This window comes from Lissotriton vulgaris, chromosome 3_2, assembly GCF_964263255.1.
Source record: "Lissotriton vulgaris chromosome 3_2, aLisVul1.2, whole genome shotgun sequence".
Taxonomy (NCBI): Eukaryota; Metazoa; Chordata; class Amphibia; order Caudata; family Salamandridae; genus Lissotriton; species Lissotriton vulgaris.
The window spans coordinates 149,442,393-149,457,273 of record NC_141690.1 but is presented as its reverse complement, the minus strand read 5'-3'; the positions used below and the strand labels follow the sequence as shown (position 1 = coordinate 149,457,273).

The 14,881-nt window shown below is 42.9% G+C and overlaps 1 protein-coding gene across 1 annotated transcript in view; it reads left to right on the top strand.

Moving 5' to 3' along the window:
• Window positions 1-14,881, top strand: part of LOC147725439 (janus kinase and microtubule-interacting protein 2-like) — a 220,618-nt gene that overhangs the window by 79,939 nt on the left and 125,798 nt on the right. The window contains exon 5 of the mRNA XM_086964451.1: window positions 543-611. Coding sequence (XP_086820577.1) covers window positions 543-611 — 69 coding nt within the window. The remainder of the gene's footprint in view (window positions 1-542; window positions 612-14,881) is intronic.

Sequence of the window (14,881 nt, the reverse complement as noted above, 5' to 3'; positions counted from 1 at the left end):
GCCCGCATTGTATTTGGTCATTAGTTTAAAAGGTGAACTACTGCTTCTTACAGATAGGATAAAGGCTTCAAATAGGAATTTTCAGTTACTGAAGGCTGAAGGCAGCCAACTCACCTTTCTTCAGAGTCAACACTTCTAGGTTCTACTTACAAGTTGAACCTAACATGGAGCACACATTGATCATTTTAAAAACTGATATGCTTTACTGGCTTCTGTAGAGATCACGTCCAGGACAAATGTGATCTGATGATTTTAGCCAATTTCACTAATTTAATCATGGATGAAATTCCCTTTAAACTGTGTCGTGTAGATACCATTTTATAGCATTCAGAGGCCACCCATCATGAGACACATAAAGGACAATCGTAATGACACACTTTGATACACATTTAGATCGGTTCTCCAGAGATAACTTTCTGGTTGTGTTCGAATTTACAAATAACAGTCAAAATGTTAGTGTGGATTATGAAGTGTTCTTACAACAAACATGTTGATGGTATGATAAGTTCTCACTTTCTTGCTTTCTTTTTTCTTCCATCCAGTGGCTGAAGCAGATTGAGGGAACTGAAGCTGCACTAACACAGAAGATGATAGACCTAGAGAATGAAAAGGTATGACCCAAAGATTTTAAAAACAAATTTGAGGTGTTGACAAATGACAGATATCATTAATATATTTATTTTATGTTATTTGTTTTTCAAATTAATTTATTTTAAATGTTTTAATAGATATAGTCAGCAAGTGGCACTTTCTGAGAATAATTATTGTGTAAAGTTAGGTTGGTTTTAAGATTTGGATCTAAAAACAGAGTGCACATGCAGGATGGTTGGAACTGGTGCAAGTGCAGAAAATACTTATATTTTATCCTGGAAGAAAGTCCCAAAAACACAGTTGTTCAATGAAAGTCTTTTAATGAAGAAAAGAATACTGAGATCCTAAATATATGCCAACTTCTGGCAACTCCTACTTTAGAAATCTGAGGGTCATCTAACATTTTAGAGCCTTATTACAACTTGTCAGTTGTTTTTGGGGCTAATACTGCATACAAACAATAGAAATCAACTGGGTGTGGTATTTATCAAATGTTGTATTACCTACCAATTTTGTGTTCTGCACCTTTGTATGAGAAGAATGCGGTAATACGGATATGGTCTAAATACCATCTGACAAAAACATAGGCCCTGATGTACTAAAGTGTTTTGCAGTCTCAAGTCCTGCCATCTGCAAAATTACAGGGTCAGTGACCACATTTTGCTATGTAGTGAAATACTTTGGCAATTTGGAAAAACTTTCCCTAATTGCAAAAGGGGTTTTGCAACTCATTCCGAATTGTAATTAGGAGGGGGTGTGAAACTGACATCTCCTCTTAAATGCAATTAGCAATAAGCTGTATCAATGCTTTGAAAATCCTGGAAAACGATTGAAAAAAATGTACTGGCTCTTCAAAGGAGGTGATGACTGATTTCCTGTCCATATTTGACAGCTTCCTCTTTGGGAATTGTGTCGGAAAACCTCAGAGGGTACAGGCGGTAGTCCAGCGATCCACGCCTTCTTGCCCCTACCCCAGATGTGTTCCCATATTTCTTTTAAAGTAGCACTGGGTCCTTTATAGAACATGGCTGCTTTTTAAAAAGTTTCCCACTTGAAAATGCCAATGGATTGATGAAGGTCTGCTCTCCGTTGTAGCCATTCACAGGGGGTTGAATAATGCAACCAGCTATCTTAAAATTCATTAGATAGATCATCCTATGACCCTCCATACCCCTAAAAATTGACATTTTCTAACTGATTTAGTAGTACATAGGTTGCATTGAACAGTTACAGACATGTCGCAAAACGTCAGTTCAAAATTGACACCTACTACTTGTGACCTATCTATTAGTACATCAAGCCCTATTATTTACAAAAAATATCACTCCGTTGAAATTAATAAACAACAAATCTACACCCCATGATGTAAATTTTTTGAAAGAGATATTTAAACTATTATATTTATGTCAGGCACAATTATTGTTATTAATATTGTGATATTCGATTATTGCATGTTTTTCATGTTCGAAAAACTTGCATGTAGATTAAGTGTAGATTAGGTGTGAGAGATCAAGACTCTTCAAAGGTTGCAAGTATATTTTATTAGAAGATAAACCATGCCTGGTCTATCTTTTCCAGACATTCTAATTCCTGCCGCCACTCTGTATATTCTGTTATTCTACAATTCTTTTCTTTTAGTTTGAAAGGAGTAATTTATTGAAAAAAAATGCAACAGAGCATGTACAGTCAATTAAGGCTTAAATGCAGTTATTAACATTGGATTAATTAGTGATATAATATTAAATCCGGAAAATCAAAAGAGTTGCATATATGGGAAAGGTTAAAACAGATCTAAAGAGAGAGAAAGTCGAAGGGAAATAATTATATAATACTATAATTATAATACTAAAGGAGCAGGAGAGCATAATACATATTACAAAAATCAACATTCTGAAAAGTAATGACTGTAATATAGAATTAGAAAAGAAAAATAGAAACAAAAAATATAAAATGTAAGACAATTCATGGTAGTTTGGGGACCTCTTGGAACAAGGGGTGTTGGCAGGTAAACTTTTGAGCAGAAGCATCCAAGAAAATAGTTATAGGGGACCACATATGTTCTCTTTTAAGGAGGAGAGATAGAGGAGAAATGTATGCACGATCAAGTCGATGATTGTAGCAAACACTGTACCACCAAGCTTGAAAAGAAAGTTGTTTGGATTGTTTCCCGATTTTTGTTATTTGCTGGATTGCAACTGCAATTATTAAGTCTACAATGGCACTGTTACATGTAAGGGATTGCCAATGTTCAGAAAGTGTGCCTAGAAAAATATTCATTGAAAAGAATGGAAATTGGGTGTGAAAAATGATACTAATTTGAGACCATACCTTCAACCAGAACTGATGAGTACAGGGACAAGTAAAAAGCATATTAAACAAATCAGCATTCAAAGCATTACATGACCAACAATTTGGGGCGACTGTAGATTTAAGTTTATGTAAAGTAGTTGGAGTAATCATAAGTTAATTGTATAAAAAGAAGAGAGTTTGAGTAGGACTAGCCGATCTTGAAGTCCCACAAATTTTTAACCATAACTTATCCCAAAACGTAATAGACCACGAAGTATGGAAATCTTGTTCCCATTGTAATTCAATGTTAGTCTTATTTCTTTGATCCTGAAGTTTATTGAGGAACTTGTAAATAGATTAGGCACTTGATTGGGCACATAATATTGGAAGGATTTGCTTTGAGATAGTAAAGGAGGAGAAATCGTAGAAAATGAAGACAAGGAAGAGGATATGGTTTTAATCAAAGCCTTAAATGTCAGAACAGGTAAGAAAAGTATAATTTGCGTAAAGTTGATGAACCCAAAGCAAACCCTTATCCCACCAAGTCTTCCCAAAAATTAGTTTATTGTTGATTTTTATAAGATGGTTATGCCAGATTGAAGACTTAAGAAATCGGTCACTATCAGAAAGATGCGAGATAAACATTCATTGAAAAGGTTTATGGGAAGTTCTATGTATAGGTGAGGATAGGTAATGTGTCTTATGAATAAATGAAAGAGATTCTTGGAGTGAAAAGGTAGGTAGAAAGAAAGAAGAGTTCAATGTCTTTCCACAGTGGAGAGAGATCCAAAACGTGATGTAAACATAAATTGTGTAAGGAGAAAGACATTATGATAAGACTGAAAATCAGGAAAATTTACACCATCATTGATTTATTGCGTTTAAGCATGACTAGGGACATACGTGTTTTTTTTTATTTCATAAAAATGATAGATATGATAGAGTAAATTGTTTTGAAGAAATATGAGGGAATATTTAGAGGAACAGCAGAAATAGTATAAAAGACAACAGGGGCAGGCATCATTTAAATAGTGTCAAGTCTACCCCACCCAGATGGATACAGCGCGTGCCATTTAGAGATGCAATTAGATAGAGTGGGTAGAACTTGAGTCATATTTAAAGGTAAAGTATGTTTTATAGATGGAGCAAGCCAAAGTCCTAAATACTTAATTTTTGGGGAATTCCATGTAAAATTTGTAGAAGTAAAATCATGTTTGAAACAGAAAACGTTTAAAGGAAGGATTTTGCATTTATCATGATTCAACTTAGAACCACAAAGTAAGGAAAAAGCATTAACTTCCGTAGTGAATGCTGGAAGAGAAGACTCTGGATTACATTGGCATAATAGGATGTCATCTGCATAGACACTCAGTTTGATATGAGTTTTACCATGTTGAAAACCATAAATTCTTGAGTTTTGTTTAATGTTAGCAAGAAAGGGTTCTAATGCAAGAATGAAAACAAGTAGCGAGAGAGGACATCCTTGATGAACTCGTCTTTGCAAGGGGAAAAGAGTGGAAATAGAACCATTAGCAAAAATAAAAGACCAATCCATACGGTCGAAAGGTTTTTCTGCATCAAGAGAAATAGCTGCAAGTGAGTGGGAGCATATGTTGGGTTTATGCAATATATTAAAGAAAACCTGAGTATTGGCAGAAATAGATCTAACTTTAATAAAACTGGATTATTGCTTGCAAATAATCGAAGGTAGAAATGGTTCTAGTCAAAGCGCAAGGATTTTAGCAAATAATTTATTTTCGGAGTTGACTAAAAAGATTGGTCTATAATTCTTACAAAAATGAGGGTCTCTTGCCTCTCTAGGAATTATCAGATAAGAGACTCTTGAAAAGTACCACTCGAAACTTTAGATGAAATGAAATGCAAAATTAAATAATGGAGATATGGAAGAAGAAATTTAGAAAGTGGGAATAAAAGTCAACAAGGAAACCATCCGGGCCAGGAGCCGTCCCTGTTATAATGAGTTTTCATGCATGAGAGATATCTTTTATGGAAATATCTCTCTCCAGCGATGACAAGTCAAGATTAATATGAAATTGTTTTTGTAGCGAAGAGAGATCATTTTGTATATTAGTAGGGTTGGAATGATTTCAGGGCTATAGAGAGTAGTTAATGCTTTTTTTAAATTATTCTAGAATATCCACATTTTTGATCACTGGAGTTAAATCAGAATTTAAAACATAATCAATATTCATACCTTCTTTCCTGATTTTAAGGTATGAGGCAAGAAGTTTGCCTCCTTTATTTTGGCCTCCATAATAACAGGCACTACCTCTAACAAGGTAGGAATTAGCATTTTCCATGGCTAACTTATTATTCTTTAGGTTTTTTACAATAAGAGTATAAAGATCCTTTTTAGAATTGAAACGTCATCTTTTATTAGTCATAGTAATAGGGAGTAATTCTAAATCCAAAATTACTGGAGCATGGTCAGAAATTAATATAGAACCAATATTTGCCTATAATATGTGTTGTGATAGAGATTTAGAAACAAATAAATAATCTATACGAGATTGAGGAAGGTGAGTAGGTGAGAAAAAGGTATACTCACGTAATTGTGGATTACATAGTCTCCAGGAGTCAACAAGAGCCCCGTGATTAATTAGCATGGTAAAGTGTTGGTGGATTGGAGAAGGGATAAAAGATACTTTGGATGTGCGATCTATGTAAGGAGCAACAACTAAATTACAGTCGCCACCAAAAATGACATGTTGTGTAGAGATAGATATCAGTAGAGTACATATGGTCAGCCAAAAATGATTGTCAGGTTTAGTAGGTGCATACACATTAAACAAAGAAATAGGTTTATTATTACCTTTAAGATGAACAATCAACCAACGCTACTCATCATTAGAATTTTGAGATAGAAGAGAAACATTAAGCTTTTTGTGACCTTTCCTATCATGAGATTTCTGAAGGCTTTTGCAAGATGCAATAGCAGCCCACAGTTAAAGACCTATGAGCTTTACCATACACATTTTATAATAAAAAAATCAAGCCTATAGCGTTTGTCATTACTTTAAATACCTGAGGCATATGAAGTATCGTTTTGCAATGAACCCTTTTGCCTTCATCATTTGAATTCACCAAGCGTTGGATTGTTCACCCACTAATAGGGAACGTGAGCTGGGTTTAGACCGTCGTGAGAAAGGTTAGTTTTACCCTACTGATGATGTGTTGTTGCAATAGTAATCCTCACCGTCTCAGAGCTACTATATTGAGCATAAACTTTCCAACATGGCAAACATTAGGAATACTATAATAAGAGTACAAATATGTTCAAAACGAAAGTTTTCAAAACAACAATATAAAATCCTAACAACTCCTAATAAGGATTACTATAGTACCCAACAATTTGTTTGAAGGAGCCACCAGTACAGTACAAAAACCCTAGCCTGCTATGATAATCAATGAGAATCCATGTAACAAAATATCTGCCTACAGGTTTTAGTGCAGTGTAATAACAATACCCCATTTAAAAGTCTATTGACTTTAAAACACACTTTTCACAATAAATAATTCAGGCCTAATAACTTCATCATACATTTTCATACTAAATAGATCAAACCTATGAACAGCCTTTACCATTGACTTTACACCATACCCAACACAGTTCTACTGAAGTGCGCATAAACTGACAACCATCCTGCATACAGATCAGAAATTACAAATATGTACAACATTACAGGTAATAAAACAATATGTAAATGGGGCGAATAATGATTACCACAGTGAAAATATTCTACCGCCTGGTGATGTCAGAGAAGATGACCAACACCAAACTACTACAATAATGAGTGAGATTTTATGGAACAAAATACCTGTATACAGTCTGTGACACAGTGTGACCAGCATCCACTCCTACAGGACTATAGACATGTAGCATCAAACATAATTTTTCACAGTAAATTAATTGGACCTATAGCCTTTAACATTGGCTTGTCACCATAACCATCTCAGGCCTACTGTATTGAACATAAGCTTCCTCACAAGGCAACTATCAGGCAAAACATAAAATTACACATGTATACTAAATTACAGTTGGCAAAGCAAAATACTAGCTTTCCTCAGAGATCCTAGTAATAATTATCACAGTGTAAATCTTCTATCCCCAGGGTTTGGCAGAGGGGATAAGCAACATAAAAACTCGTGTCTACTATGGACCACTGTGGGATATCATATAACCAATTGTCTTTAATACTCAGTAATAACAATCCTCCCTTATTTACTTTAATATATGCATTTCACAACAAATAAATCAGACTTACTGATTGATAGTAACTTTCATAATCAACAGTTCAGGCCTATAGCCATAATCATTGACTTGCCAGCATAACTAATTCAGTCCTGCTGTATTGATCATAATCCTTTTAACAAGGCAAAACATGCAATAAAATCACTCCTTTTCAATGGAAGCACACAACTTCTGTCCAATCAAATGTTGTACACCAGGTAACCCACATTTGAGCAGAGCCTAGGCCAGCTTTTAGTAATACTTCTGAAAGCCCTTTTCCTGTTGATCAAATACAGACACACCACAGATATAAAAAATTTTGTTTTTACTTTTATGGAAGTTTAACCAAGGTCTTTCTTCTGATATGTGGCCCCTGCAATCATATTTTGTTTCTTTTTCTCACTTACTGAGTGTCGGACCTATCAGTGGCTGGTTGGCTGAAGAGGTGCCCCCAGCCAGGCAGAACCACTGCTCCTGTCAAGAGCAGGTGATTACACTCTCTGTAAAACCCAGGCTCACCCTTGGGTAGCTTGGCACTGAGCAGTCAGGCTCACTACAGAAACAAATTGTAAAGCAAAGGCACAGCAGTCACTTGTGATAAATACACTGAGTATCTCACAGGATGTATATAAAAACGTTTATATTCAACACACATATTCAATCATTATAACATGACTGTCATATACTTTTGTGCCTAAAACAGAATCAGAATATTACTAACAGTACTAGGCCCACTCGTATTGGTATGATTTCACTAGTATGCATACTATGGACAATACCTAATCTGACTCCCCACACCTGAGAGAGAACACCCTTATGTGGTGCACGATATCAAGATTATGTAAGTACACAAAACATAGAACACTTTTTAGCAGAACAGTGGGCCGAAGTCACGCAGGAGGAACCCAATGTCAAAGTATAAGGCGGCACTGCCGGCCAGTGTCATGAACCACAAGAAGTCTGCATGCGATCACTCCCACTCACCCACACTCACTCTGTGTGACTCACACAGTGTGGCAGGCATCAGCCAGTCTGCATGGCATGCTCACACACATACATACGCACTCAGCACCCAAATGCATGCCACTGGTATCCAGCAGGAATATGGTTCACCCTCCTCAGACTCTGTGGCCAAGCCTGCCTCCACCCTCAAGTTCACCCCTATTGTCCTACACCCCTGGATGGAAGATAACCTGCCCCGTCCTGGACTCTGGGCTGCACGAGGCTGAAGCCCACTTAGTCTGGGTTCTATGGAAGCTGGTAGGAATATGAAACCGTTTAAATTTGGAGGGAGACGTAAACAAGGGAGAGGTTAGCAGCCACTCTGGATGTTCACCCACAGGTCTCAAATCACAAAGGACTCCCGCAACCTCTTGAACCAGTTCTGCACTGTCTCAGAAGCATTTCTTCAACCCAGTCAATCTCTCGCGCCTACCTGGTGCCAAGATGTCTTCAGAATGAGCCAGGTGTGATGAGGCCAGTTTGTCCGCCGCGATGAGGGTCCACAGGGAACAACCGATAAATGGGGAGTAACACAGGGGAGCCTCTTGGTAGGCGCCCGGATCCGTACATGATGATCTGGGTTGTGCCCAGGCGATCAAGGCACAGTGGCTGGTGCACGTAGGGATGAGTCGCATCAGACAGTTCATATTTTAAACACAACGAATTGCAAATTCCACACCTCCCTGGTAAGGAGGCACAACTAATGGTGCAGGTTGAGTTAGGTTGCACCAGGCAATTTCAGTTACACACACAGCGAAGAGTTGCAATTCCATGCCTCTCTGGAAATGAGGCACAACGTCCAATGCACAATGATACAGGTTGCACCAGACCAGTCCAGTTACACACAAACAAGCGCAAGTTCAGCAGAGTTACATGAGGTAGAATGTGGCACTAATCCAGGTACATCCCCACTGCCGAGGGTCGCACCATGGGAATCGGACACCGCACGCAATGAGCATGCAGTTAGCGTGTCACCCAAGAGAAATTCCACACGATCAACAAAACTGGCCATGCCGAGTCCCGCAACTGGTGAATCCGCTCACCACCACGAGCCGCTTAAGAGTGTCACAGTCCCCCCAGTACGGGAACCACATGCCTCAGATATGGGCAAGATTTCTAGGGCTCCGCACTGGGCAATCTGGTCTCCAGACACAAGACTTAAGTCCATGCTGACATCACGCTACCAGTTTAGATTTAGTAGCCGAGGTGGGCACTTGAGAGGGCAGCACTCTCCAGGTAGATGGTGTAGGTCCCTCAGGGGAGATCTTTGATGTCCATGAGATCTCCAGAAGAAGAGGAGGCCCACCATCAGGCCCTTGGAGAGCAAACTTCAGGGCGCCACATTTCAGCAGGTCCTCTGCCCATTCCAGTCTCTATTTGGACAGTTATCTTCCATGTGCACAATAGAGTCCTATGACAATGTGCACTACACAGTCCGGGTTCTCCGGTCCCACGTCCCCACAAGCATATCTTGATTCTTTCTGTAGGATGGCACCCGTAGTTATACTGTTGTGTGTCTTTGAAGTCTGGTGGTTTATGGGGTTTCCCTTCAAACCAATGATGTCTCCCCTAAATGGTAGGCCTGTCTGCCATGGGGTCTTGAAATGCAGATCTTAATCTTTAATAAGGCCATGATCTGACCCCTAGAGGCTAAGTGTCACAACCCCTATCTTTGATCTATCCCATTCGGCCTACAATGGCAAAGGTCTGCTGTTCCTGTGGGATGTCCATATTTTATGGTTATCGATTGGGGAATGCACAGATGTGCTCCACCATCGTCTGGTGTCCACTGGAGCCAAACACTGCGGTCCTCGATACTCTTGGAGCATTAAAATGTCCATATTCTATAAGTGGCATTTCTCAGTGAGTAATGCCAAAACCCCCTTTACCAATGGAAAGGGGTTGGTACTGCAAATCCATTGGTAAGAAACATCATGAGGCTACTCCACTGCATTCCACCATTGCAGTGCGAAGTATTGTCAACCACTTCCCAATATCAACTCATGGGAAGAGCAGGCCTCATAGGTAGTGAAAACATGCATAGGTATTCTTCACCATCTGGCCGCATGATCGCTATTGCGCATGTGCGCTATTGCACACCCTGACCTGCGATGGCAGCAGAGACACATAGTTCACAGCACCAGTGGTACCAGCACGCCCGCCCGAATCTGCACAGCAGACTAGACACTGGTTCAATCAATACATGTGTCTGTGCGCACATACTAACCTGCTTAATCACAGGCATCATAGGTGCAGGTGTGCACTCACAGCAGCCTACACTAGCATATTGCTCATGAGTTTTCCCACTATAGATACCAGTGCACACCCAGTGGTCTGCAATGATATATCGGCCCGTGTTTAGGAACATGAAATCAGCACCATTTCCCAATGATAGGAAGTGCACGCACACTTTCATGTGACAGGGACAGGCCTGGCACATAGCTTACCCAGGCCTGACCATCATTGGTGCCAGTGTGCACACACCACCCTGCTTGGCCCTGGAGGAACTGGGTGGTCCCTCCCATGGGTGTGGTTGCGCACTCCTGGCCCGGGGCAGCAGACCAGGCAGCTTACCGCTAGGACCATGGATGCAAGTGCACAGACCCAGGCCTAACCTAGAGGTTAGAACATTGTGGTTGCAGCCACGCTTATCGGCATACGCTCATCAGACCGCCATGGAAGGCTGGACACCTATCCTCTGTGCCATAGGTGCTGGTGTGTATCCTCCAGCCTTCCATGGCTGCTGGGACAGGGATCTGAAACAGCATCAGGACCAGATGCACACCTCGGTCTGCATTGGTAGACCAGCCCATGTTCTGGAACAGCGCGTCTGTGCCTCTTCCTATCCTGTGTAGGAAGGCGCACAAACTTCCCCACAGCTTTGACAGTGAAGATGTGCGAAGGGCCCTGAGGCCACTTCAGAGATTTGCTAACTCCCCAGGACTATCCAAGGGAAGACCTGAACTCTAAGGCAGGGGAAACCCCATTGAGGGTTCCTCTCACTACCCTGGCAGGGAAGATCCATATGTTCCCACTAGGCTTTCAGCTTACCACCCCCGATGCCCATCAGGGGTTCCCTCGGGGGGAGGGGTGCACTCATGATATGAATCAACCCACTCTGGTTTGGCTGAGGTGTAAGTGATGCTAAGTTAGGCACGGGTGCAAATGGCGCACCGCAGGTCTGCTATGGTAGACCCGGTATAGGGTTGACAGCTATTCGGTGGGTGGCACACTCAGTTCTACGTCCCACTACTTAGCCCATGCAGTACCTGCCCCGGGCATCTGGTGTACCTGTTTACAGGGTGCATGGACGTACAGCACTAAAACCCCATTATACTTGCACCCCCAGCCCAATGCGGGTCAAGTGGGCATGCGCACATCCCCTCTGCCATATAGAGGGAAGGTGCCCACTTTCCTAGGTTATGCAGAGAGTCAGCAAAGGCTAGTAGGAAAAAGCTAAATGTTTTGGGGTAATTTCTCCTAAGGAGGCCATGTCCAACACTTCGTCTTTCCTATCACCAGTTCCTCTTTCAGCTATCCCAGTGGATAAAGTGAAAATTATTTGAGTTATGATTAACAAACTATAATTTAGGCCTGTAATCCACATAGTACGCTGTGTTTAAAATGTCATCTAGCAAAAGACTTGCTTTGACTCCAAATAAAAAGCGAGTTTGCAAAAACAACAGGTGATGGACCGAATGAGGATCAATGTCACACATTCAACCCAGTCAAAAGATCTGGGTCATAATCCATCGTTTTTTTGCACTCCACACCACCCTGGGTTAGACAATGGCGATATGCAAATCAGCTCTGACCCTGTGCCCCATGGGAACAGTCCAGTCCGAACTACAAAAGCCATGTCCTTCCCAGAACGGAATCAAGCATCCGAGGACCGGACCGGTTTCGAGGTAACACCTCTCATCAGCCCGGCTAGCTTGACTCCAGTGGTGTGGAGTGCCTGGGACCCACGTCTGGGCATCCCCAGTACACTTATAGCGAGTTTGCAAAAACAACAGGTGATGGACCGAATGAGGATCAATGTCACACATTCAACCCAGTCAAAAGATCTGGGTCATAATCCATCGTTTTTTTGCACTCCACACCACCCTGGGTTAGACAATGGCGATATGCAAATCAGCTCTGACCCTGTGCCCCATGGGAACAGTCCAGTCCGAACTACAAAAGCCATGTCCTTCCCAGAACGGAATCAAGCATCCGGGGACCGGACCGGTTTCGAGGTAACACCTCTCATCAGCCCGGCTAGCTTGACTCCAGTGGTGTGGAGTGCCTGGGACCCACGTCTGGGCATCCCCAGTACACTTATAGCGAGTTTGCAAAAACAACAGGTGATGGACCGAATGAGGATCAATGTCACACATTCAACCCAGTCAAAAGATCTGGGTCATAATCCATCGTTTTTTTGCACTCCACACCACCCTGGGTTAGACAATGGCGATATGCAAATCAGCTCTGACCCTGTGCCCCATGGGAACAGTCCAGTCCGAACTACAAAAGCCATGTCCTTCCCAGAACGGAATCAAGCATCCGAGGACCGGACCGGTTTCGAGGTAACACCTCTCATCAGCCCGGCTAGCTTGACTCCAGTGGTGTGGAGTGCCTGGGACCCACGTCTGGGCATCCCCAGTACACTTATAGCGAGTTTGCAAAAACAACAGGTGATGGACCGAATGAGGATCAATGTCACACATTCAACCCAGTCAAACGATCTGGGTCATAATCCATCGTTTTTTTGCACTCCACACCACCCTGGGTTAGACAATGGCGATATGCAAATCAGCTCTGACCCTGTGCCCCATGGGAACAGTCCAGTCCGAACTACAAAAGCCATGTCCTTCCCAGAACGGAATCAAGCATCCGAGGACCGGACCGGTTTCGAGGTAACACCTCTCATCAGCCCGGCTAGCTTGACTCCAGTGGTGTGGAGTGCCTGGGACCCACGTCTGGGCATCCCCAGTACACTTATAGCGAGTTTGCAAAAACAACAGGTGATGGACCGAATGAGGATCAATGTCACACATTCAACCCAGTCAAAAGATCTGGGTCATAATCCATCGTTTTTTTGCACTCCACACCACCCTGGGTTAGACAATGGCGATATGCAAATCAGCTCTGACCCTGTGCCCCATGGGAACAGTCCAGTCCGAACTACAAAAGCCATGTCCTTCCGGTCCGGTCCATCACTTGTTGTTTTTGCAATTGCCGCCCTAAGTGCGCTGGGGATGCCCAGACGTGGGTCCCAGGCACTCCACACCACTTGGAGTCAAGCTAGCCGGGCTGATGAGAGGTGTTACCTCGAAACCGGTCCGGTCCTCGGATGCTTGATTCCGTTCTGGGAAGGACATGGCTTTTGTAGTTCGGACTGGACTGTTCCCATGGGGCAACAGGGTCAGAGCTGATTTGCATATCGCCATTGTCTAACCCAGGGTGGTGTGGAGTGCAAAAAAACGATGGATTTGGGCCCAGATCTTTTGACTGGGGGAATGTGTGACATTGATCCACATTTGGTCCATCACTTGTTGTTTTTGCAATTGCCGCCCTAAGTGCGCTGGGGATGCCCAGACGTGGGTCCCAGGCACTCCACACCACTTGGAGTCAAGCTAGCCGGGCTGATGAGAGGTGTTACCTCGAAACCGGTCCGGTCCTCGGATGCTTGATTCCGTTCTGGGAAGGACATGGCTTTTGTAGTTCGGACTGGACTGTTCCCATGGGGCAACAGGGTCAGAGCTGATTTGCATATCGCCATTGTCTAACCCAGGGTGGTGTGGAGTGCAAAAAAACGATGGATTTGGGCCCAGATCTTTTGACTGGGGGAATGTGTGACATTGATCCACATCCGGTCCATCACTTGTTGTTTTTGCAATTGCCGCCCTAAGTGCGCTGGGGATGCCCAGACGTGGGTCCCAGGCACTCCACACCACTTGGAGTCAAGCTAGCCGGGCTGATGAGAGGTGTTACCTCGAAACCGGTCCGGTCCTCGGATGCTTGATTCCGTTCTGGGAAGGACATGGCTTTTGTAGTTCGGACTGGACTGTTCCCATGGGGCAACAGGGTCAGAGCTGATTTGCATATCGCCATTGTCTAACCCAGGGTGGTGTGGAGTGCAAAAAAACGATGGATTTGGGCCCAGATCTTTTGACTGGGGGAATGTGTGACATTGATCCACATTCGGTCCATCACTTGTTGTTTTTGCAATTGCCGCCCTAAGTGCGCTGGGGATGCCCAGACGTGGGTCCCAGGCACTCCACACCACTTGGAGTCAAGCTAGCCGGGCTGATGAGAGGTGTTACCTCGAAACCGGTCCGGTCCTCGGATGCTTGATTCCGTTCTGGGAAGGACATGGCTTTTGTAGTTCGGACTGGACTGTTCCCATGGGGCAACAGGGTCAGAGCTGATTTGCATATCGCCATTGTCTAACCCAGGGTGGTGTGGAGTGCAAAAAAACGATGGATTTGGGCCCAGATCTTTTGACTGGGGGAATGTGTGACATTGATCCACATTCGGTCCATCACTTGTTGTTTTTGCAAACTCGCTATAAGTGTACTGGGGATGCCCAGACGTGGGTCCCAGGCACTCCACACCACTTGGAGTCAAGCTAGCAGGGCTGATGAGAGGTGTTACCTCGAAACCGGTCCGGTCCTCGGATGCTTGATTCCGTTCTGGGAAGGACATGGCTTTTGTAGTTCGGACTGGACTGTTCCCATGGGGCAACAGGGTCAGAGCTGATTT